The sequence below is a fragment of the Heteronotia binoei genome, chromosome 6 (assembly GCF_032191835.1).
Source record: "Heteronotia binoei isolate CCM8104 ecotype False Entrance Well chromosome 6, APGP_CSIRO_Hbin_v1, whole genome shotgun sequence".
NCBI lineage: Eukaryota > Metazoa > Chordata > Lepidosauria > Squamata > Gekkonidae > Heteronotia > Heteronotia binoei.
The window spans coordinates 15,244,641-15,270,853 of NC_083228.1; the positions used below are offsets into that span (position 1 = coordinate 15,244,641).

The following is a 26,213-nucleotide window of genomic DNA, read 5'->3' on the forward strand; positions in this document are numbered from 1 at the left end:
ACTAGTCATGCCAGTGGATAACTGGCCAGTTGGCAACTCTAGTGACAAAACCCTGTGAAGAAAGGTTAAAATGCTTGGGGCTCTTTAGCTTGGAGAAACGTCGACTCAGGGGTGACATGATAGAGGTTTACAAGATTATGCATGGGATGGAGAAAGTAGAGAAAGAAGTCCTTTTCTCCCTTTCTCACAATACAAGAACTCGTGGGCACTCGATGAAATTGCTGAGCAGTCGGGTTAGAATGGATAAAAGGAAGTACTTCTTCACCCAAAGGGTGATTAACACGTGGAATTCACTGCCACAGGAGGTGGTGACAGCTACAAGCATAGCCAGCTTCAAGAAGGGATTGGATAAACATATGGAGCAGAGGTCCATCAGTAACTATTGACCACAATGTATTGTTGGAACTCTCTGTCTGGAGCAAGTGATGCTCTGTATTCTTGGTGCTTGGGAAGGGCAACAATGTGAGGGCTACTCGTGTCCTGGCCCCGCTGGTGGACCTCCTGATGGCACCTAGGGGTTTTGGCCACTGTGTGACACAGAGCGTTGGAATGGATGGGCCATTGGCCTGATCCAAGATGGCTTCTCTTATGTTCTTACTTCTTCACCCAAAGGGTGATTAACCATGGAATTCACTGCCACAGGAGGTGGTGGCGGCTACAAGCATAGCCAGCTTCAAGAGGGGATTGGATAAACATATGGAGCAGAGGTCCATCAGTGGCTATTAGCCACAATGTATTGTTGGAACTCTCTGTCTGGAGCAAGTGATGCTCTGTGTGCTTGGTGCTTGCGAGGGGCAACAATGTGAGGGCTTCTCGTGTCCTGGCCCCACTGATGGACCTCCTGATGGCACCTGGGGGTTTTGGCCACTGTGTGACACAGAATTGTTGGACTGGATGGGCCATTGGCCTGATTCAAAATGACTTCTCGTATGTTCTTATGTTCTTAAACCACTCAGCCTTGAAAATTCCTCCAGCCCTGGTCAGCAGTAACATCAGACCCTGAAACTCGGCAGTCATTCCATTTTATTATTATTAAATGCAATTTCTCTGTGTCATCCTAAGGGAATTTAGCACGCCTCCTTTGTACTACAAGACTGTGAACAGATAACGATGTACCAACATGTGTATTTGATAGTGTTACATCATGTGCACATATTCACTGAACAGATATTTTTGAAAAGGTAAAAAAAAAAAGACAAGCCCCAAGGAGTGGATAAAAAACAAAATATGACCCATCTCCCCTCACCAGTTCTCAAATCCCTTCTAGAAAAATTTCCAACAATAAGGATGAGAGAGTGAAATAAAGATTTGGGAAGGGACCTCGGGGATAGAGTTCCCTCAGACCTCTATAGCAGGGGTGGCCAGTGGTAGCTCTCCAGATGTTTTTTGCCTACAACTCCCATCAGCCCCAGTCATTGGCCATGCTGTCTGGGACTGATGGGAGTTGTAGGCGAAAAAAAATCTGGAGAGCTACCGTTGGCCACCTCTGCTCTATAGGGTACACCACTGGGTACTGTCTTTAGAGAGGTTCAGATCACCATGTGCTTCAGCGACGGACTCTTCCATATTTATCTACCCCCTTTTCTAGACACTTACTCCCCCCCGCAACTCAGTAGTCCCCAACATGGTACCTACCAACACCCCTTACCTGGTGCCTGCCAATTGCTTTCAGAAAGTGGGTGGAGCCAAGAGGGGCTCTTGCCTAGCACAACTTCTGATTGGTCAATGGAGATCTGGTGGGCTGTGCAGGTTAAAATAATGATAACCCCTCTTCTCCCCCACCCTTGGACTTCCTCTGGGCGTGGGTATGGCTCCGCCTCCTATCGCAGTCGTTTTGTTGTACCCGCCGGCAATAGTCCCTCTAAGCTGTAGAGTCTTGTGAGCAAAAATTCGACTTTGTCAGCTACTGGCGTGAAAGGGGTGAGCCGCTGCATGAAATAGTTTGCTCTGGGGCCATTTTTCCTGAGCGAAGACAAAAATGTGTGAGTTGGAGGCTCGAAAACTGTGAGCAAGCTCACACTAACTCAGCTTAGAGGGAACACTGCCCGCCAACTTGTCTGAATTCCAGAGGTGCCCACAGTCTCAGGAAGTTTTGGGACCCCTGCTCCAAACACACCAGCTTTTCTGCAGCCTTCTATGCCCTTTTTGGAGAGCTGGAACCTGGAATTCAGCCTATATCCCTTAATGCCCTAGAGCAGGGGTCCTCAACCTTTTTAAATAGGGGGCCAGTTCACTGTCCCTCAGACTGTTGGAGGGCCGTTACTGTACAAGGCCGCGGGCCGTCAGTTCTCCGTCTTCTGCATCTCTCTCCCTTCCCCACACCACACACCCCGGCCTGGGAACTCACCTCACCTTGGTATCACCTCACACTCTGTCTCCGCCGCCTCAGCCCAGTGCCGGAAGTGTGCGTTGCTAACACAAGTTTAGGTCGAACATCACTTCCGGTCTGATTTTGCCATAACCCGGCGGGCCGCATAAACGTCCTCAGCGGGCCGCATCTGGCCCGCGGGCCGTAGGTTGAGGACCCCTGCCCTAGAGATTCCTCCTCTCTCCTTCTATCCTTAGGGTCACCAACAGGCCTGGAATAAAATCTCTTTTCCCTTCAATAGAAGGAGGAGGAAGAGCTGGTTTCATACCCTGCTTTTCAAACCCAAAGGTGTCTTACAATTACCTTCCCTGCCTCTCCCCACAACAGGCAACCAGTGGGGTTGAGAGAGCTCTGAGAGAGATGTGACTGACCCATGGTCACCCAGCTGACTGCATGTGGAGGAGTGGGGAATCAAACGCGGTTCTCCAGATTAGAATCCAGTAGACTCAGTCCGCCTCTCTTAACCACTACACCAAACCGGCTCTAGGGGCATGAGGAGTGAAAATGGGCAGCTGTAGCTTTCCCATGAGATGCAAATAAATTACATCCTGATCAATAACATCCTATTAAGTTGGGGGGGGGGGGGCAACAGTGTGAGAGCTTCTAGTGTTCTGGCCCCACTGGTGGACCTCCTGATGGCACCTGGGTTTTTTGGCCATTGTGTAACACAGAGTGTTGGACTGAATGGGCCATTGGTCTGGTCCAACATGGCTCCTCTTATGTTCTCTGTTCAAGGGACAAGTAATTTTTTTCTCCAAACAGGTGGCAACCCCGTTCCCTCCCAGACCCTCTCAGATTTATGTACTAAAATTTCCTGTACAGTATGACACAATTTTTAAAAAATTAAAAAAAAACCCTTTCTACTATAGCTTCAGATACACCGCAGATTTTTTTTTTCCTCTGTGAAAAAGAAGTCCCAATAAAGCTGTACATAGTCTTTTCGTGTCTGTTTGTTGAGCACATTGGAAGAGCCTACTTGTGACGTGAGAGTCTCCGGCGTTACACAATACGCGAATTGTCAAATATGGAGCCGTAAGCCCATTCTGCGGGTGGGTGTCCATATCAGCAGAAGTACTCGTTGGGCTGTCCTTCTGCCTTTGCCACAGCTTCTGAATCCACACTGGACCTGGCGGAGAGCAGCCGGTTTGATTCATCCGGCACGTGTCTAGTCAAAAATCCCCCTTCCATCCCTTTGGCTTTGGTCCCCGGAGACAGGCTTTCAAAGGTGACGTAGGAGTCCTGGATCTCTTTGGGCTTCCGTATGAAGCATTTTTTACACCGCCTTTTCAGGGCTCCGCAGCAGACCACCAAGGTCAGGGGGACAGCGATGACGCAAGCGACGCTGATGACCACCACGTTGATGAGTTTTTGGGTCCCACCAGCGCTGGCGACTTCGTCCGTGGAAAAGATGATGCACTGCTCCTTCTTGGGGATGAGCCCTTTCACGCTGACACAGACGATATATTTGGTCTGGGGCATCAGATCGTTGATGGTGACCTTGGTCTTCCCTGGCTCCACGTTGATTCGGCGCATGTCCCGTTCTCCAAAGATAGCGTAGAGGACGCTGAAGGCCGTGGTGTTCTTGGCCAGCGGAGCTTTCCAGGCTAACGTGACGCTATGGTCCGTGTCTCCTATGACTCTGACGGAGCGCACGATGCGTTCGAGCTCTTCCTGGCTTGTAGGCGGGCTTGCTAAGAGATTTCTGGGATCGTTGATCATGTTGAGGGCCTGGTCTTGGAGCACCAGGTTCCCTTCGGTGTTGGCACGGATCGATTTGGCACCCAAGGTGGGTGAAGTGGCCGTGGTGATAACGTACCTCGCTACCAGGTTGTCGTTGTAAGCGGCCGCCTCCATGCCGCTCATTTTCCCCTGCCACGCCCCTTTTGAATTTGCCCTCGGGTCGTCTGTGCTCTCGGAGTCGGTGATGATCAGGGAAATAAACGCTTCTGTGGCGCCCAGGAAATTTTTGGCTTTGCATATATATTCTCCAGAATCGAGGTACGAGACGACGGGCAAACCTAAAATCGACCAGCTCATTCCGTCACTGGAAATTTCTTGGTGTACTGAAACCAGGATGAGGGGAAGAAACCAATAAAGCATGAGAAACCAATAAAACAGTAACATGTCAAAATGGGAGCATGTCTGCTAATCATAATAGTTGGATGGGAAAAACTTCTGAGAAAGGAATGCCCTCATGTTCGCCCAGGCTTATAAACGATAGAGTGATTAGCAGATATTCTCACATTTAACAGACATTCTCACATTTTACTCCCTCTAAGCTGAGATGGTGTGAGCTAGTTCACCGATTTTTAGCCTCTAACTCACACATTTTTGTCTTCACTCGGGAAGGATGACCCCAGAGGACACTAATTTATGCAGTTGCTCACCCCTTTAATGCCAGTAGCTCACAAAGCAGAATTTTTGCTCATAAGACAACACAGCTTAGAGGGAACATTGGTTATAATCAACAGTTTTAAGAAGCGGAGAAGCTGCGGGCCGGCTAGCAAAGAAAAATGGCGGCAGAGGATATCAAAAAAATTGAAACAGCTGCTGCCTTTTTAGCTTCCTTCTTTACGAAGAAGGGCATTCACCAGGGGAAGGAAGGAACCAGGTGAGGAAATCTGCCAATCATAATAGTTGGATGGGAAAAACGTCTGAGAAAGGAATGCCCTCATTTTGGCCCAGGCTTATAAACGATAGAGTGATTCGCAGACATTCTCACATTTTGACAGGCTACTGTTTTATTGGTTTCTTACACTCTTACTACTCAGATCAAAGGTTTGCTGAATTTGTTAATTTGACTAGTCTGTCATTGGATTTTAAATTTGTGCCATTTTACATTCTAAACCACTGCCTACCCGCTATACGTAGCTCTGCTCACTGTACCCGATTCCTCGTCTGATGAAGTGTGCTTGGAGCACACAAAAGCTGACATTCTGAATAAAACTTTGTTGGTCTTAAAGGTGCAACTGGACTCCTACTTTGTTCTACTGCTTCAGACCAACATGGCTGCTCACTGAGATCTACCTGGGTAGTAGAGGAGGGTCGTGGAAAACTACATCTGCTTCTCATTTGACTTGAAAACCCCTTTCTGGGGCCCTCATAAGTTGGTTGATGGCACCTAAGTACACAAATATACTACCAATCTTTTTTTCACTGGGCAACTGAGTTCTAGTATTTCCCACATTCCATGCCCTTTACAATGTCCCTCTTGGTCATCTTTTTCATGGCAAATGGGGATTTGGATATGGGCCCCTCAGATCTTATCGCAGGGGTTTGTTTCTACGCCTCCGCAGCAAAATATATGCTATTCTGCATTCTGGTTTTCTTCTCTTGTGTGTTTCTGTTGCTTCGGGAGAGGCGTTCCCACTTTGCAGGAGCTGTGCTCCTTCTAGAGCTCGATTTGAGATCGCCTAACGTCATGCATATGTCATGGTTCATCATTCAACTCAGCCAGTCTCTCCAGCAGACAGTGAGCCCAATTTCCCACTAGCCTTATTGTTGTTATTATTATTATTATTATTAGTTTATTTATATTCCGCCCATTCCCCCTTTGGGGGCTCAGAGCGGAGTGCAGCAAATAGAAATAAAATCACGATAAAATCGTAATAAAACCAATTACAACATTCCTCGGAGTGCAGCAAGATGACACGACAGCAAGGCGGTAGAGCACAAAACAGTACCGCAATACAGCATCACAGCACAGTAGTGCAGTAGAGCAGCAGAGCAGTAGGGGGGAGGCCAACCGATCGACGAATAGATGCCCGCTGCCTCATCCAAAGACCTGGCGGAACAGCTCCGTTTTGCAGGCCCCACGAAAGGCCAATAGGCCAGGTAGGGCCCGGATCTCCATAGGGAGCTGATTCCACCAGGTCGGGGCCAGGACTGAGAAAGTCCTGGCCCTGGTAGAGGCAAGACGGGCATCTCTTGGGCTGGGGACTATCAGAAGATCTTGGGAGGCTGAAAGAAGCGACCTCCGGGGGGTATATGGGAGGAGGCGGTCCCATAGGTAGAAGAAGATGAAGAAGAAGAAGATATTGGATTTATATCCCGCCCTCCACTCCGAAGAGTCTCAGAGCGGCTCACAATCTCCTTTACCTTCCTCCCCCACAACAGACACCCTGTGAGGTAGATGAAGATATTGGATTTATATCCCGCCCTCCACTCCGAAGAGTCTCAGAGTGGCTCACAATCTCCTTTACCTTCCTCCCCCACAACAGACACCCTGTGAGGTAGATGAAGATATTGGATTTATATCCCGCCCTCCACTCCGAAGAGTCTCAGAGCGGCTCACAATCTCCTTTACCTTCCTCCCCCACAACAGACACCCTGTGAGGTAGATGAAGATATTGGATTTATATCCCGCCCTCCACTCCGAAGAGTCTCAGAGTGGCTCACAATCTCCTTTACCTTCCTCCCCCACAACAGACACCCTGTGAGGTAGATGAAGATATTGGATTTATATCCCGCCCTCCACTCCGAAGAGTCTCAGAGCGGCTCACAATCTCCTTTCCCTTCCTCCCCCACAACAGACACCCTGTGAGGTGGGCGGGGCTGGAGAGGGCTCTCACAGCAGCTGCCCTTTCAAGGACAACCTCTGCCAGGGCTATGGCTGACCCAAGGCCATGCTAGCAGGTGCAAGTGGAGGAGTGGGGAATCGAACCCGGTTCTCCCAGATAAGAATCCGCACACTTAACCACTACACCAAACTGGCTCTGGTATGTTGGTCCCAGGCCACGCAAGGCCTTAAAAGACAATACTAACACCTTGAAATTGATCCGGTACTCTATAGGCAGCTAGTAGAGCACCAGCCGTATGCTCACCCGTACAGGCGATGCAGTCAGCAGGCGAGCTGCCGCATTCTGCACTGCCGCAGTTTCCGGATCAGTTTCATGTTGAGTTTATGCCGCTCTCACGCTCCTCTTCTCAGCAGGGCTTCCGTCAGATTTCACACCATCTGCCCCGGGGCTGCAACTCTCTTCGCCTTCTTCACGCGGCAAACAGAAACCGGTTTTTAGAGGATCTTGTTTGCTATGAGAAAGAGGCAGAGCAAGTTGCAGCCCCGGGGCAGATAGTGTGAAAGCCCCGCAGAGAAGAGGAGAGCGAGAGTGGCGTAAGGCTAGTGGGAAATCGGTCCATGTCTGATGACAATTCAGAAGCAGGTAAGGAATGCCTTGACCCATTGGCTGAGGAAATGCCTGGGTTGTCGACAGATGGAGACCCTCCCCAAGGATTACAACCAGAGCTGTCAACTAGTAAGGAAGAGGAAGAAGTGGAAGATACTGGATTTATATCCTGCCCTTCACTCTGAATCTCAGAGCAGCTCACAATCTCCTTTCCCTTTCCCCCCACACACAACAGACACCCTGTGAGGTAGGTGGAGCTGGGAGAGCACTCCCAGAAGGTGCCCTTTCAAGGAAAGCTCTGCCAGAGCTATGGCTGGCCCAAGGCCATTCCAGCAGCTGCAAGTGGAGGCGTGGGGAATCAAAACCCAGTTCTCCCAGATAAGAGTCCGCACACGTAACCACTACACCAAACTGTACCCCCCCCCCCCAAGATTTACAGCTGGAGTCATTGACAGGCAGGAATTCTTTCCAGGAATTACAACCCACCTCTGAGGTGAGAATCTCCCCACCTACGCTGCTAGAGTAGTGAAAGGAAAAGATGCCAAGGCAGAAGGCACTGTGCTCCCACCTGGAGGAACTGCTGGCTCTTTTTAAAAGACAAGAAACACCTGGGTGGGGTGGGGCTGCTGCAGTCCCATAAACTGAAGAGTTGCAGCCAATTCTTCTCTAATAACTACTTTTGTTCCAGCTTCCAAGTGACAAGGGTGGGAGGGAGGGAAATAGATGAGGGAGCGAAAGAAACCGACTTTAGAGCCAGTTTGGTGTAGTGGTGAAGTGTGCGGACTCTTCTCTGGGAGAACCAGGTTTGATTCCCCACTCTTCCACTTGCAGCTGCTGGAACGGCCTTGGGTCAACCATAGCTCTCGTAGGAGTTGTCCTTGAAAGGGCAGCTGCTGTGATAGCTCTCTTAGCCCCACCTACCTCACAGGGTGTCTGTTGTGGGGAGGCGGGGGAGGGGGAGGTAAAGGAGATTGTGACCGCTCTGAGACTCTGAGATTCAGAGCATAGGGCAGGATCTAAATCCAATATCTTCTTCTTCTTTAACTTTAAAGGCATTCTCCAAGCTGTCAGCTGGCTTGGCTTGCAGAAGTGATTTGAAGAGAGATACGCCTTCTCCAAGCTGGCCGACAGGACAGTGGGGGGGCTTCAAGAACCACACAGTGTGCGTGAAAGAGCCACGTGTGGCTCCCGAGCCACAGTTTGGCCACCTCTGCTTTAACCCCTCCACCAGGTTCATAGGTATGGGGTAGGCATGGGGATGGAGTTACGGTGGGTCACATTACATGTTTGTATTGGGCAGAGATTACATGTTTGTATTGGGCAGAGATAAATGATTTTGCCAGATCTATAAAAGGGATCACCGGGGCTTTTTTTGTAGAAAAAGCCCAGCAGGAACTCTTGCATATTAGGCCATACACCTGATGCTAAGCCAGCCACAACTGTGTTCCTGTGCACTCTTGCTCAAAAAAAGCCCTGGGGATCACAAAGAGCTGTCTTCCCCCTTTGTATGTTAAGGGTAAGCACATTTCACAAAAAAATCCTATCATACCTTTAAACGGGGCGGGGGGGGTGTTGTAGCAGGAACTCCTTTGTATATTAGGCCACACACCCCTGATGTAGTCAACCCTCCAAGAGCTTACAGGGCTCTTAGTACAGGGCCTACTGTAAGCTCCAGGAGGACTGGCTACATCAGGGGTCTGTTCCCAACACAAAGGATGTTCTTACTGCGTATCCCAGATCCTAGTCAGACAATCTAAACTAGGGCTTTTTTGTAGCAGGACCTCCTTTGCATATTAGGCCACACCCCCTGATGTAGCCAATCCTCCAAGAGCTTACAGGGCTCTTAGTACCGGGCCTACTGAAAGCTCCATGAGGATTGGCTACATCAGGGGGTGTGGCCTAATATGCAAAGGAGTTCCTGCTACAAAAAAGACCCTGCCTTTAAAACATGAAACATAGGATTCTTTAAGCGCATGAAGTCCAATGTGATTGGTGTATTCCTTGCAAACCCTCAATCCCTGGGCAAACAACATACCAGAGCAACCTACCGGTTCCATTGAGTGGGTTCCCATCAGCTCTCCTCCAGCTTAGCTCTGGGATCGGGACCCCGGTGGTCCCACACCGAAGGAGGACAGTGCTCCCCAAGATGGTCTTCACTTTGGCCACCGAGGTGTGCACGATGGGGCTCTGGCACTTCCGTAGCTCCACTTGGCTGAACAGAACGCCCGCCAGACTCCGCGGGTTGAAGCATTTCAACCGGGGTTCAATGAACGCCGTGTTGGGGGACTGGAAATTCAGGAAGTGAACCATTTCATAGAGGCTGCAGTCGCAAGTCCAAGGATTGTCCTGCAAACCTGGGGAGGGGAAAAAACAGATGTTGGTTGGATCTTTACATCACCAATGCACCAAAAAAAAAAATGGGAAGGGACCATGGCTCAGTGGAAGAGCCTCTGCTTGGCATGCAGAAGGTCCCAGGTTCAATCCCCAGCATCTCCAACTAAAAGGACCAGGAAGTAGGTGATGTGAGACCTCAGTCTGAGACCCTGGAGAGCCGCTGCCATTTAGAGTAGAGCAGGGGAGGGGAGGGTTGTAGCAGAACTCCTTTGCATATTAGGCCACACACCCCTGATGTATCCAATCCTCCTGGCGCTTACAGGGCTCTTAGTACAGGGCTCCAGGAGGATTGGCTACATTAGGGGTGTGTGGCCTAATATGCAAAGGAGCTCCAGCTACAAAGGAAGCCCTGAAGTAGACAATACTGACTTTGATGGACCAGGGGTATGATTCAGTAGAAGGCAGCTTCGTGGGTTCATGTTCAAGGGTTCAAACCCATGTCAATAGGTGTATTTTCAGAGTCACCCTCTCTGTGTCCATTCACCCTTCACTCTCACCCATTTCAGTCTTTCTAACTTGGAGCATTTCTGAACATATAGGTGGGGAGCTAGATCACCAATGCAGACTGTACCCTGGCCTGTTAATCAGAATCTAAATACAGACTCTATCAGGGGTGGGATTCTAGCAGGAGCTCCTTTGCATATTAGGACGCACACCTCTGATGTAGCCAATCCTCCAAGAAATGACTGCTGGGCGCTCCATTATTTCCTGTGGAGACTGATTCCCATAGAGGATAATGGAGAATTGATCTGAGGGTATCTGGGGCTTGGGAGGCGGGCTGTTTTTTGTTTTTTTTAGGAAGAGGCACCAACTTTGCAGCAGAGCATCCGATGCCTCTCCTAAAAACACCCCCCAAGTTCCAAAAAAGACTGGACCAGGTGGTCCAATTCTTTGAGCCCCAAAAAAGGTGACCCTATCCTTGGCCTTGGGTCAGCCATAGCTCTGGCAGAGGTTGTCCTTGAAAGGGCAGCTGCTGTGAGAGCCCTCTCAGCCCCACCCACCTCACAGGGGGTCTGTTGTGGGGGGAGAAGATATAGGAGATTGTAAGCTACTCTGAGTCTCTGATTCAGAGGGAAGGGCGGGGTATAAATCTGCAATTCTTCTTCTTCTTCATTATTTCCAATGGAGGGAAGGCATGTAAAAGGCCTGCAGTCCCTTTAAATGTGATGGCCAGAACTCCCTTTGGAGTTCAATTATGCTTGTCACAATCTTGCTCCTGGCTCCACCCCCAGCATCTCTTGGCTCTACCCCCAAAGTCCCCAGATATTTCTTGAACTGGGCTTGGCAACCCTCATCGTAGAGAGCTAGTTTGGTGTACTGGTTAAGTGTGTAGACTCTTATCTGGGAGAACCGGGTTTGATCCCCCATTCCTCCACTTGTAGCTGCTGGAATGGCCTTGGGTTAGCCATAGTTATCATAGGAGTTGTCCTTGAAAGGACAGCTGCTATGAGATCCTTTCAGCCCCACCCACCTCGCAGGGTGTCTGTTGTGGGGGGAGAAGACATAGGAGATTGTAAGCTGCTCTGAGTCTCTGATTCAAAGAGAAGTATAAATCTGCAGTCTTCTTCTTCTAATTCACAGCACAAGTTTCTTTGAAGAGTGAGAGTTTGAACCTAGATCTACCCAGATCATAATCCAGCCATTTCAACATATTGAAGAAGAAGAAGAATTGCAGATTTATACCCCGCCCTTCTCTCTGAATCAGAGACTCAGAGCGGCTTACAATCTCCTATATCTTCTCCCCCCACAACAGACACCCTGTGAGGTGGGTGGGGCTGAGAGGGATCTCACAGCAGCTGCCCTTTCAAGGACAACCTCTGCCAGAGCTATGGCTGACCCAAGACCATTCTAGCAGGTGCAAGTGGAGGAGTAGGGAATCAAACCCAGTTCTCCCAGCTAAGAGTCCACGCACTTGACCACTACACCAAACTGGCTCTTTTTGAGTCTCTTTATATCTTCATGTCAACTTATTTCAAATACACAGGCAACAATATCAGGAAGAATGAATCCATGCGACTAGAGAGGATAGTTTTGGTTTGGATGTGGGAATTCAGGGTTCACTTAATTCTCCATTCAGCTACAGAGTTCCAGTGAGTGATTAGCGCTTGGTCTATTCTACCTCACAAGATTCTTGAGAAGCTAAAGAAACCACCTCCGTTGTCACACACACGTCTTTCCCACCGGAATCAATGATTGCTGACAACAATGTAACTGAAAATTCAGAAGGGCAGTAAGTCACGTTCTTGAAAAATAGGAAGTTCACTGCCTTTGAGGTAAAAAAATTATGAAGTTGATTCAAGTCTCAGGTCTGTTTATTCTCTAGAAGCTGGGAGTACACACCAGAATTGTGTGTTTTGGGGACTGTATTGTGTTGTTTGAAATATTCTGAAGGTAATTTTACCAGAAAAGCAAGTCTAAAAATATTGAAACTCAGCAGGGGTGGAATTCTAGCAGGAACTCCTTTGCATATTAGGCTGCACACCCCTGATGTAGCCAATCCTCCAAGAGCTTACAAAAAAGAGCCTTGTAAGCTCTGAGAGGATTGGCTACTTCAGGGGTGTGTGGCCTAATATGCAAAGGAGCACCCGGTAGAATTCCACCCCTGGAACTCAACATATATACTTTCTTATAAAAAGAGGCTTCCATACTTAGGGAAACCTGGCTGGGTGGGGGGTGCACAAGAGAAATGCAATGTCATTGTTGCCATGGGGAAAACACTGTTCAGACCCAAGTGGCTGAGCAGTATTATTAAAGTAAAGCTGTGGTGGAAAGTGACCAGTCCAACATTTCCAAACTTCATAAAGTTGGCTAACCATTGACCCCAAAGTATTTCTCCTGGTTACCCCAAAGGGACTCATAATCCACAAAAAAAGAACAACTAATATCACAATGTCTGCTTGCTGGGAATCCAAAAAAGACTCATAATCCACCGTCAGGAGAAGAAATGCCATGCCTTCAGCTGACAGCACAAAGTGTGATAGCTCTCCAGTTTTCCCCCTTCCTGTCTCTCATTTGAAGCACCAGCAACTGGTGGGAGGGTAATCCCCCGGTTTACATGCCCCCGGGCTGGGCACCTCAGTCGCCCCTCACGTCAAGATCCCTTAAGAGGACCCCCACACTCTGGAAGTGGGCACGCAGGCCGATTTTGCAGAGAATGGATCCAGCCCCATGCTGATACCGCCAAGTTGTGACAAGAAAATCAAGACAACCCATATGCAGCCCTAAAAAAAACCACATCAATAAAGGGCTGGGGGGCTGGGCCAAGCAATCCAATGGCCAAAGAGGACAGGAGGAGGTGACGCTGCGCCTAAGTAGCTGCTGGTCGACCCCTGCCCTCTGACCCACCCCAGAGACAGCCCATAGGACCAGCATCAGGTTGGGGTGGGCCTAGGGTTGCCAAGTCCAATTCAAGAAATATCTGGGGACTTTGGGGGTGGAGCCAGGAGACTTTGGGGGTGGAGCCAGGAGACATTGGGGAAGAGCCAGGAACAAGGGTGTGGCAAGCATAATTGAACTCCAAGGGAGTTCTGGCCATCACATTTAAAGGAACTGCACACCTTTTTAAATGTCTTCCTTCCATAGGAAATAATGAAGGATAGGGGCACCTTCTTTGGGGGCTCATAGAATGGGACCCCCTGGTCCAATCGTTTTGAAACTTGGGAGATACTTTGGGGAGAGGCACTAAATACTATACTGAAAATTTGGTGTCTCTATCTCAAAAAACAGCTCCCCCAGAGCCCCCGAAACCTCCAGATCAATTCCCCATTATACCCTATGAGAATCAATCTCCACATAGAGAATAATGCTCAGCAGACGTGTCCCCCCTCCCCCATTTCTGCCAACTCTGAAGGGGGATTGGCCTCTCTACTTATGAGTTGCTGCCAACTTCTTCAAAGTAACACAGACACACCATCCCAAGAGGAAGCCTTTCAATCAGGGACTGAAGCCTCCGGAGGTAGAAAAGCACATGGTCCTCCGGGGGGCGGAGCTCCCCCCCCCCTCCGCTGGCCAGACTCCCTGAGGAGACGCCACCCGGCAGCCGGAGAGGATGCAAGGACTACGAGTCGCAGCATGTACCTCGCGAAGGGAGGCTGGACTGGAGCGAATAGCAGGCCGGCAGTGGGTGGGTCTTTGCGAGCCGGAGGAAGGGAGAAGCCTGAAGCCAGGCAGGGAAAGAGACACGGCGCCGTTCCACATTCCCCACCCCCCACCCCCGCTTCCAGATTTTTAGAGAGCGAGGGATTAGGCTGCTAATTCAGCGGTCCCCCGGCAGGGGGGGGGGAAGCCTAGGTGGGCCCCTGCTTCCCGCGCTTGGCCTGGCCCTGCCCCTTCCACCTAGCAAAAGGCTGCCTTTCCTCTTACCCCGCCCCCCTCCACGGTGCCACCAACGGGGTCAGGGTTAAGTCCAGATCCCTGCTTTCCCCCTTCCTGTCTCTCATTTGAAGTTGCACTTGCAACTGGTGAGCGTATGAACATATGAAGCTGCCTTATACTGAATCAGACCTTTGGTCCATCAAGTCAGTATTGTCTTCTCAGACTGGCAGCGGCTCTCCAGGGTCTCAAGCTGAGGTTTTTCACACCTATTTGCCTGGACCCTTTTTTGGAGATGCCAGGGATTGAACCTGGGACCTTCTGCTTCCCAAGCAGATCCTCTACCACTGAGCCACCGTCCCTCCCCTGGTGGGAGGCTCATGGGGCAAAGAAATTCAAACCATTGTCACTCCAAAAGTACAGTGTCCAGGACCAGAACTAGACCATGGCACCCTAGGCAATGTTAATGTCTTGCCCCCCCCTCCACTGATAACATCACTGAGTCACATGGGGGAACCCAGTTTGGCACCCGCAGAAGGCTGGCACCCTAGGCAATCGCCTAGTTTTGCCTAGTGGCAGAGCCAGCCCTGACAGTGTCACTTCCAGCCTGATCCCTAAAGGAATCCTAGAGTGTTGCCTTGGTGTAATGATGTCACTTCCGGGATCTTGCCAGAAGTGACATCAGTAGGTTGGCCAACCTTCGGATGTTAGCTGGAAATCTTCTGGGATTACAACTGATCTCCAGGCAACAGAGATCAGTTTCCCTGGAGAAAATGGCCACTTTGGAAGGGAATGGTTTGGAATCTATGGAATCTACCCACTGAAATCTCTCCCTTCCCCAAATGCCAGCCATCCTCAGACTCCATTCCCACAATCTCCAGGTATTTCCCAACCCAGAGCTAGGAACACTAGACATTGCACCATCTACAAATCCTCACTTGTAGCAGCAGGAATACAGTCTCTGCACTCGTATAATCTCAGATTGATTCCCCACTAGCCTTATGCCGCTCTCACTCTCCTCTTCTCTGTGGGGCTTCCGGCAGATTTCACACTATCGGCCCTGGGGCTGCAACTCACCTTGCCTCTTTCACGCAGCAAACAAGATCCTCTAAAAACTGGCTTCTGTTTGCCGCACAAAAAAGGTGAAGCTAGTTTCAGCCCCGGGGCAGATAGTGTGAAATCCGATGGCAGCCCTACAGAGAAGAGGAGCGTGAGAGAGTGTCATGATCCTGGGCCTAGCGAGGCCTGCAGGCCCCAGGGAAGCCTGTTTAGGAGTACTGGGAAGAGGCCACATTTCCCAGGATACCCTCTATCCCTCTGATTGGGTAGCAAGGGTTTTGGAGGGAAACAGGCCCAGAAAGGGGTGGGGCCTGGGAAGAGAATATATAAAGACCAAGCCCAGGAAGTGGGTGTTCTTTCCCTGGAAGACTTAGCTGGAAGCAGGGGAGAGACCCTTACCCAAGGGGGTAAGTGCTGGTAAGAGTAGGGACTGTAAGATAGATATGTTAGGGCATTTGTTTATTTTCCCTTCACCCTTTTACTGGTTAATGCACCTTATTAATTTATATTGCACTGGAATGAACCTTTTTGTTGTTGTTTACTCTGCCTGGTTCTCACGCCCATTATTTAGCCTAGCTAAGGGAGGCCTGAAGGGCTTGGGAGGGTACTCTGGGCCTTCTCAAGGGGAAACCTTAACCCAGAGTGGTGGCAGCAATTGGTCGTGACTCTGAGTAATGACAGAGCGGCATAAGGCTAGTGGGAAATCGGTCTCAGACCATTTATCAGTTTGCTCCAAAAAACTGATTGAGCCTCCCTATGCAACGTTTTTTTGCTGCTGGAGAAAATGGTGAGTAGCATCTTTGAGGTGGGTAGAGGCAGGTTATTATTATCTGCAGGACTTTTCACCTTCTTCCAGCTTTTTCAGTGGTCTATGCTAGCGCCAAGTAATGTGACCATGCCACCTGATCCTTAAGAAGCAAAGAAAGACCACTTCAGCAGAGTTCCCTATATATTTTCCCCATCTTGCATCTTTGGTACATACATTCTGTGAACATCAACACACACAGAAACTTAATGGTTTCTGGCAAAAAAAAGACTAGTTATAATAAATGTTCCCTCTAAGCGGAGTTAGTGTGAGCTAGCGCACAGATTTTTAACCTCCAACTCACACATTTTTGTCTTCGCTCTGGAAGGATGACCCCAGAGCACACTATGCAGTCGCTCACACCTTTAATGCCAGGAGCTCACAAAGTGGAATTTCTGCTCACAAGACAATGCAGCTTAGAGGGAACATTGGTTATAATCAGCGGTTTTAAGAAACTGAGAAGCTGTGGACCAGCTAGCAAAGAAAAATGGTGGCAGAAGATATCAAAAACATTGAAACAGTTGCTGCCTTTTTGGCTTCCTTCTTTACAAAGTAGGGCGTTCACTGGGGAAGGGAAGGAACCAGGTGAGCAAATCTTGGGACTGACTGAGACATCACCCCACCTGAGTGGGTTTTTTTAAAAAAAGAATCTGAGAAAGTGGTGGTGAGCAAATCTGTTGCTGTGACCACAAAGTAGAACCTCCAAGCTTAGAGGCAGTGCACTTCTGAATACTAGACATAAGTGACAGAGAGGATGGTTGTCTTCATGACCTGCCTAGACATTTTCCAGGGGCATTCAATTGACAGCTGCACAGACATGAACCCACTTGTAGATGCCTTCTACTGAATCAGACCTTTGGTCCTTCAAAGTCAGTATTGTCTACTCAGACTGGCAGTGGGCTCTCCAAAGTCTCAAGACTGAGGTCTTCATGTCACCCATGACCCATTGAGGGGGGGTGACACTCTATGATTTGAGGGCAATTTTACCATGCAGTTTTACCCCAAAAACAGAGCATTGCCCTCAGTGTCACCAGTGTGCCTACATCACTTCTGATTGATGCATGCACACAGGGCTCTTTTTCTAGCAGGAGCTCCTCTGCATATTAGGCCACGCCCCCTGATGTAACCAATCCTCCAAGAGCTTACAGGGCTCTTCATACAGGACCTACTGTAAGCTCCAGGAGGATTGGCTACATCAGGAGAGCATGGCTTAATATGCAGAGGAGCTCCTGCTAGAAAAAGAATCCTGCATGCACATCACGCGACATCCCTGTCCACTTCCAGAATGCCCCCCAAGCCCCCCACCAGTGCAACAATTGGGCCTAGCATCCCTAGTTCAGAACACCACCATCTTAAAGATCCAGATGAATAACCTACCTAGGCCAGCTTAGAATTTCCTTTCTGAAGCCGCTTTAGATCAGTGGTGCCCATAGGGGGCCATGATCCCCACTGTCTTTCCTACATCAAAATACCCCAGGAGGCATCACCTTTGGGTTTTCAAGGAGCACTCATTCAAAAATGACTGCTTCCCACATAAAAGTTTGTTTAAGAAGAATTGCAGATTTTTTTTTTAGAAGAAGAATTGCAGATTTATACCCTGCCCTTCTCTCTGAATCAGAGACTTAGAGCGGCTTACAATCTCCTTTATCTTCTTCCCCCATAACAGACAGCCTGTGAGGTGGGTGGGGCTGAGAGGGCTCTCACAGCAGCTGCCCTTTCAAGGACAACTCCTACGAGAGCTATGGCTGACCCAAGGCCATTCTGGCAGCTGCAAGTAGAGGAGTGGGGAAGAAGATATTGAATTTATACCCTTTTCTTCAATCTGAATCAGAGTCTCAGAGTGGCTTACAATCTCCTTTATCTCCCCCACACACACAACAGACACCCTGTGAGGTAGGTGGGGCTGAGAGAGCTCTCACAAAAGCTGCCCTTTCAAGGACAACTCTGTGAGAGCTATGGCGGACCCAAGGCCATTCCAGCAGCTGCAAGTGGAGGAGTGGGGAATCAAACCCGTTCTCCCAGATAAGAGTCCACACACTTAACCACTACACCAAACTGGCTCTCTCCCAATGTGTTGTGATGGGCCTGAGCTCTCAGGGCAGCCATTTTGTAGCAGTACCCACTACCTGTTCTCAGAATTCCAGATGTTCCCATAAATTCAGAATGGTTTTGAGATGCCTGATTAGAATAATAGGCAACCATATAGCTGTAGTTCTGTGTACATTGTATGTCAAACCAACATGGTATCTCCCACCGCTGCCACCGCTTTTGAGGACACCACACATGCCCTCTAGTGTGCCTGAGCCTGTTGCTCATTTTTCAGTTTACTGGATCATTCAATCCCTTCCAATACAGAGATTGCAAACAGATGCCTGGGGAGGCCCAGCCAGGGCTGCAACGCATACAGAAAAACAATAGCTGTTCTGGAGGTGCAATGCCTCAGGCACTTAAACACTCCAAAGGTCATCCTTCTTGAGCAAAAGAGTGGCCAACTTTAGATCAGAAAGGTTGGCAGATGACAATTAGTTACAGGTGTGGAATTCTAGCAGGATCTCCTTTGCATATTAGGTCACACCCCCTGATGTAGCCAGTCTTCCAAGGGCTTACAAAAAGGAGCCTTGTAAGCTCTTGGAGGATTGGCTACATCAGGGGTGTGTGGTCTAATATGCAAACGAGCTGCTGCTAGAATTCCAGCCCTGATTAGTTATATGTGTGGCATTCCTTTTTCTCTATTCTCCTCGTTCAATTCCTTACCTAAGATGATTTTGGAATTGTCGTTGGGGAAGTAAGGGAGCACTTGGAGGTTAGACCAGACCGCGATAAGTGCTTGAGGAAGCGTCGTCAGCTTATTGCTCGAAAGATCGAGGTACGTGAGGTTCTTGACGTACTGGGCGGCTTCGGCCGGTACGGAGGTCAGTTCGTTGTTGTGGAGATTCAGCAGCCGCAGCTGCGGCATGCCCAGCAGGGCTTCCCAAGGGAACGAGGTCAGGTCATTCCCTTCCAGCCTCAGTTCGTGTAGCCTCCAAAGGCCCCGGAAGTTCATCACATTGAGACTCGCCAGACAATTATAGGGCATCCAGAGGAATTCCAAGCTGCGGAGCAAGTGGAAAGACTCCCCCGGCACCCTTCGAATGGCTGTCTTCTCGATGCGGAGCTTAAATGTATCCGTTGGGAAGTTCACAGGCGTGAGGGTCATCTCGGGGTCATTGCACAGGACAGCTCTGTCAGGGACAAGCATAGCCCTGAAATAACTCTGTAAAGATTCTATAAATTGCTCAATGTTCTTGTTACATTTCTCTTTTTTTTTGCATTCTCTCTGGGGGATTTTTCTCCCCTTGACCACTTTTCCGCCACCTGTATTAACATTTTTTAAAAAAGAAGACTCAAATCCACAGAAACCAAAAGCAAGAAGAGTTGAAGTATAGGCATATGCAGGCAAGAAATGGTAACTCCAAGAAATTCTACTCTAATCGCAACCCATACCTGATCAGCTGAGTGTGCAGTTTGATATAACCTAGTTTAACCCAGATTTCAGGAGAGCAGCCATGTTGGTCTGTGGCAGGGCTCTTTTCCTAGCAGGAGCCCTGTATATTAGGCCACACACCCCTGATGTAGCTAATCCTCCAAGAACTTAGAGGGCTCTTAGTACAGGGCCTGTTGTAAGCTCCAGGACAATTGGCTACAGCAGTGGGGCGTGGCCTAATACGCAGAGGAGCTCCTGTTAGAAATGCCCCTTTAAGAAAGACATTTACCCAAGCCCGTTTCCAAACCATGTCATCCTTGTACCTTTAGGATAGATTTCAAAAATACCCGTGGACCAGCATCTTTGTGCCTATGGTACCAATTAGATAGAAGATATCGTTCATTGTATTCTATCCTGTCCATTTGATGGACCCATCGGAAATAAACTGCTGAATCAGTTTCTCACAAAGTTTAAATCAGAAGAGGAATGTATTAATTTTTTTCATTGGCTGATGCCATTCCAGATGTTGCACTAAAGGCTACTCTCATCTTTTTAGCAATAAAAATAAGGAAGAAGATAACTACAGCCACCCATACAAAAATTTTGGCCGAGCTATAGCCTCATTCTGTCACATTGTTTTATTATATATGTTTTAAATCTTGTTCATACTACTGTGTTTTGCTATGTATTTTTTTATGTTTTAATTTTTATGGCTGGAAGTAAACTGTATACTTTGGAGGGGGGGCTTGCTGGGTTGTTATTGCCTATGGCTACAACAATAAAATACTTTGATTCCTGCTAGAAAAAGAGCCCCGGTCTGCAGTAAAGGTAAAGGTAGTCCTCTGTGCAAGCACCCGAGTCGTTACTGATCCGTGGGGTGACATCACATCATAACGTTTTCTTGGAAGAATTTTTACGGGGTGGTTTGCCATTGCCTTCCCCATTAGTCTGCAGTAGAAGAGCACAATTCAAGTCTGGTAGTACTTTAAAGAACATCAAACTTTCCAGGGTATAAGCCTTCAAGAGTCAAAGTTCCCTTCAGCAGATACTTGGGCTTTGATCACACAAACTACATCATGCACTTCCGATGCACCTTCAGTGCACTTTCCAACTGGATTTTGCCAGCTCACACAGTAAGATCCAGTTGAAAAGTGCATTGAGAGTGGGTTGACAGTGCCTTATTTAGCGGGTGTGTGATCACAGCCCTCGTCCCAGCTTTGACTATGGAAAGCTTTCAGCTTAAAGATCTTTAAGGTGCTACTAGACTCCAATCGTGTTAGTTTAGGCCAGATATAGGGTGCAATCACACAAGAGATTTGGCCTGACCTAGCCGTGCCTCCCCTCCAGATTTAATGGGCATGCAATCACACACACACACATCTGCCCCAGTCCCACTCATCCTTACCTCATCTTAGAACAGGCTGGGATTGGATTAAATAGTGGCCAAGAACTTCCAGATAGCAAATCTCTAAAATGCATACAGGGGTGTGTTTCCTGGCTGTTTTAAGGGCTGGGGCATGCAGTGCTCCTGCCCCACACATGCAGGAGCGCCTCTTGCCCGTGTGGGGACCGTGCCTCTTCCGGCAGCAAGACAGAGCTGTGGGACAGCCGCGGCATGCATCAAAGAACACCGGGTTTTTCAAAGCTGGGATGCTGCCCCACCAAATACCTAAGTGTAATCCCACCCACAGTATTCTAATTCCAACAGGGCTTTTTTTGTAGCAGGAAGAAGAAGATTCTATTGGATTTATATTCCACCCTCCATTCCGAATCTCAAAGCCTCAGATCAGCTCACCATCTCCTTTATCTTCCCCCTTCACAACAGACACCCTGTGAGGTGGGTGGGACTGAGAGGGCTCACAGCAAGCTGCCCTTTCAAGGACAACCTCTGTCAGAGCTATGGCTGACCCAAGGCCATTCCAGCAGCTGCAAGTGAAGGAGTGGGGAATCAAACCCGGTTCTCCCAGATAAGAGTCCGCACACTAAACCACTACACCAAACCGGCTCTCAACTCATTTTGCATATTAGGCCACCCACCCCTGAGGTAGCCAATCCTCCACGAGCTTACAGGGCTCTTAGTACAGGGCCTATCGTAAGCTCCAAAAGGATTGCTACACCAAGGGATATGGCCTAATATGCAAAGGAATTCCTGCTAAAAAAAAAAAAGCCCTGAATTCAAATCTCTAGAAATTTTACAGACCAAAGCTGACAACCCTATTTACAGAATCTTCCCCTTTCAGCTATTTGCATTGCGGTTTAAACTACAACAGATCATAATACTGAAATTCTGTATCAAGATACTAATGCACAAAACATGCCCATTTGAAATCTCCCTTACAGAACCAGTATGGTCTTCTCTGACTGACTGACAGCAACTATTTTGGTTCTTTTCATACCTCATAGTAATAACTACACCAATGCAGATCAAAGGGCCTCTTTTTTTTCTTAAGGAAAGAAAATTTTGCCTTTGGAACCGAGTACATAGTATGCAGACCCATTGTATTTTACATGACGGCTCAAATGCAAGCCGATCGGTTAGGAAAGGGGTGTTGGACTCATTTGTTACGAGGGCCGGATCTGGCGTAAATAAGAGCTGGCCAGGCCAGGCCAAGTGTGTCATAAAATGTAAAGCCAGGTGGTGAAGATATAAAGGACATAGACAAACACAATTTAAAAAAAAAAAAAAAAGAAACCTTAAAAGATGTTTAAAAGAGTAGCACTCTTGCAATTTTTTTATTTATTTAACTGTTACTGATGATGGACACCTCTTGCTCTGAATTATTGCATCAAAAAAAAAAGGTCAAGGTAGTCCCCTGTGCAAACACCCGTCGTTTTTGAATCTGGGGTGACACTGCTTTCACAATGGTGTCACGGCAGACTTTTTACGGGGTGGTTTGCCATTGCCTTCCCCAGTTATCTACACTACAGCAAGCTGGGTACTCATTTTACCAACCTCGGAAGGATGGAAGGCTGAGTCGACCTGGAGCCGGCTACCTGAACCCAGCTTCCACTGGGGTCGAACTCAGGTCGTGAGCAGAGGACTCCGACTGCAGTACTGCAGCTTTACCGCTCTGCGTCACGGGGCTCTTTTTCTTGTATTTTACAGCCGCGCAATTACCCCAGGTCTCCTTTGTTTGTTGAATGGAGAAAATAGAGGCTTTGCTCTGTAGCTCTTGTGGGACTGAGCAAGCCTGGCAAAGCAAACTGTGATGCAGAAGGAAGCAAGAGAGAGGGAGAAGGAAGCAGACGTGCTTGTGGGCCTGACAGGATCCCTTCAGGGGCCTGATCTGGCCCTTGGGCTGCATGTTTGACACCCCTGCTTTAAGCCATCACTTTGTACATCAACAAAACTGATGCCATGAGATATGTCATGGGATCAAGACTCAGTAGGAAGATGCTTCCCAGCTTCCTTCCCTCCTGTCTGGATCCCACTATAGTTCTTCATGCAGTTTCCAATAGGCACTGGACAATTTGCAAAAAATGGCCAGGAAATAGATGTCTGAGAATCGCCTCCCTAGGAAAGATGTAAATTGAAGTTTTGTTTGTCTCAGAACAACCTGGGGCTGAGACACAGCACAGAAATACATTTTAGAAAAAGTTAGCATTTCATTGCTTTCTTTCTGCCACCAGGTGAATCTGTTTCTAAACACAAAAGCTTTCCCCCCACATCTACTAAATGGCGCGACTTGCTGCCGTCTCTGCTTGACTTCTTGCTGTTTTAATCTTGTGGTTCCTATGGAATGTTGCATAACGTTTGGATGGATTCGTTGGATACGATTTTTAGCAGAAAAGCAGTCTCCGAGTTTAGACGATTACATAACTGCTCTGAAATCTTTTGACCCTTCCTTGCTAAAGGAGACAATGATAAAATCCGGTTCCCGGCATTCTATCTCATTCTAGCGTGACCAAGAACCAGAGACCAGGAAGGGGCCATATGGACAGCTGGTTAAAGGAACAACAAGAAGAGGGCTTCGGTCCTCTTCCAAAAACCACCCCCGAGTGCTCTGTTGACATTTCGGTGATCATATGGGATCAAAGAAAGTGCTGCAAGAACACAGAACCAAAGGGCAAGAACACAGAACCAAAGGTAGACCCCCCCCAAAAAAAAAAAATCTGGGGCAGTCCACAAAGCCCACTACAGTCCGTATCGCTAATCTGGACCCGGGAACAGTGCCAGACAAAGTGTGGGGTTAGCCTTCCACCCAGTAGAAAAATGGCAGTTTGATATGAGTGGTGGGCAGGGCTTTTTTTTGTAGCAGGAAGTCCTTTGCATATTAGGCCACACATCCCTGGCGTAGCCAATCCTCCAAGAGCTTACAGCAGGTCCTGTAATAAGAGCCCTGTGAACTCTTGGAGGATTGGCTACATCAGAGGGGTGTGGCCTAATACACAAAGTAGTTCCTGCTACAAAACAAGGCCTAGTGGTGGGGACCAACCATGATTACTGGTGCATGCTATAAACTCGGCCATGCAAGGGCACGGTGATGTTACATCTGTGTTCTTCGTTCCTGCGCTGTGCACCAACCTTCTCTTTAAAGTCTCAGATGGGACCATCGGCGCTATTTCTAAGCATACTGACATCAATACACTGAGAAGGGTCATTTCAGAGAGTTGGTCACCAGTTCTGGTCGGCAGTAGAAGACCTCAAGTTGAGGCCAGCACCTTAGATACCAATAAGATTTTCATACTATAACATTCAAGGGTTGAAGCTCCCTTAATTAGATACCCTAAGAAGGATGTAACCCAGCTAGAATCTGATACGATGATGATGATGAAGATAGACAGACTGACAGACAGATGATAGACAGATAGTAGACAGACAGACAGATAATAGATAGTAGACAGACAGGCAGATAGACAGATAATAGACAGACAGTAGACAGACAGACAGATAAATAATAGACAGCCAGAGCGACAGACAAATAGACTGATAGATAATAGACAGAGAGATAGACAGACTTAGATAGATGGCAGGCAGGCAGACAGATAGAGAGAGAGAGTCACCCCAAAGTCTCAGGTGATTCCACAAGGAAATGTGGTATCTGCAAAGGAACTAGACCTTAAACCCTATAACAATAACAGCATCACAGTTACATAATTCACAGACTTCTCTGTGAGAAAAGCAGCCCTACAGTAAGCAAAAGTCCCTTTCCAATGCTCCCTGTGACCAGTTGTCATTTCTCCTACCTGAAACCTTCTGTTGGAAATGCGCTGTGCAAACATTAGACTCTCAAGCCATGCTACTCTTGTGTGTGGGTGTCACAGCTACAACTCCAGGGTAAGCCAAATGTAAGTCAAGCATACAGTAGGTGACCTCAGGTGAAGCACGATTTCCTCACCTCAGAATCCCGTCTTCTGTCTGGAGACAGTAAGAATTTTGACTCATTTGACAGGATTACAGAGATGAATATATACAAAATGTTTTTTTTCTAAAAATCCACACTCGTTAGGCATGCTGTAAATGCCGACCCCTGCACTTCTATCTTTATTATTAAGCTTATCAGTTTCTACATGCGGTGTGTAAGGTGGTGTGAGGTTATAACCTAAAGTAGCGAATGTGGTTGAATCAAAAGCCAATGTTCGCAATCCCTTGGCCCTACAAATCTATCTCTAAAGATGTATTTGGTTTCCTAGGATATTTATATCTTTGTTTGGCATTCTAAGCAATGTTTCAGTTTGGCACCTTCCATGGTGAGCTCACTTCCAAAACCAGAGGAAATCTGTTGCCAGTTTTCTCTGATTTAACTCTGCTTTGAAACAGGGGAAGTCCATAGAATCTTCATACCGTAGCTGATTTTGAATAATCATGAGATGGAATCTTGGTAGACAACTGACATGCATAAGCCTTTTTGGAAAGAAAGAAAGAAAGAAAGAAAGAAAGAAAGAAAGAAAGAAAGAAAGAAAGAAAGAAAGAAAGAAAGAAAGAAAGAAAGAAAGAAAGAAAGAAAGAAAGAAAGAAAGAAAGAAAGAAAGAAAGAAAGAAAGAAAGAAAGAAAGAAAGAAAGAAAGAAAGAAAGACTGTTATACTTTTTATATGTCCATTGTGGCTGAACAACTCCTTTAAAGACATCATTTCCCCCTTTGCATCAGTATTCCAAAAGCTTTGTGTTTGTCCTCCCTTCTGTTTCACCAACATTGGACTAATGTTAATTATATTGCTTCCACCCTGCTATGGAAGATCATCAAATGCCATCTCTGAAATCAGATTACAGTGTGCTCTGCAGCTAATCCCACTGCATGTAAAGCCAGAGAACAGAGCGACTGGGAAAACAATCTTTGCATCAAACGACTGTACTGTGTACCCAGCATCTATTTGCGGTTCGGAGTCAGGCTGTGGGCAAGCCGGTTCTACGAAAACCGCTCTCCTACCCTTATGATTTCCAACCATTGATAATTTAAACAAACGGCCTTGCACGTACCTGGCTTTTGTTCCTTCGCTGACACTGTGGAAAGTGCAACTGCACTGGGAAGGGCAAGAACCCAGAGCCCACGGCAGCCCCCCGAATGTGAGGCAGCACACGAAGCCCAGCGTGACCCACATCACTACATGGACACGGGAATGGGGCCCCGGGGCTACTGGACCAGGCGGAAGAGGGTTTCCTCTATTGTCGCGTCCATGGGGCCGGTCACATCTTGTTAACGCACCGCCATTTGCCGTCGCGCAGTGATCTCCCTGCCCGCTCTGAA

General features: G+C 48.1%; 1 protein-coding gene across 1 annotated transcript; it reads right to left on the reverse strand.

Annotated features, from left to right (window-relative positions):
• Positions 1–3,422: 3,422 nt before the first annotated feature.
• On the reverse strand, positions 3,423–26,213 carry LRIT1 (leucine rich repeat, Ig-like and transmembrane domains 1). The gene is made up of 4 exons (XM_060240792.1): positions 25,946–26,213; positions 18,818–19,284; positions 9,543–9,848; positions 3,423–4,431 (listed from the first exon to the last, which is right to left on the reverse strand). Exons 1-4 carry the CDS (start codon positions 26,065–26,067, stop codon positions 3,431–3,433), a joined length of 1,896 nt encoding a protein of 631 aa, XP_060096775.1. The 5' UTR covers positions 26,068–26,213; the 3' UTR covers positions 3,423–3,430.

Excerpts from the sequence above, each read along its gene's own strand:
- LRIT1 (XM_060240792.1), bottom strand. The coding sequence starts at position 26,067 with ATGTGGGTCACGCTGGGCTTCGTGTGCTGCCTCACATTCGGGGGGCTG. Across the intron at positions 9,849-18,817 it reads CAATTCCAAAATCATCTTAG|GTTTGCAGGACAATCCTTGG; the intron begins GTAAGGAATTGA and ends TCCCCTCCCCAG. Across the intron at positions 4,432-9,542 it reads GAACCCACTCAATGGAACCG|TACACCAAGAAATTTCCAGT; the intron begins GTAGGTTGCTCT and ends TCCTGGTTTCAG.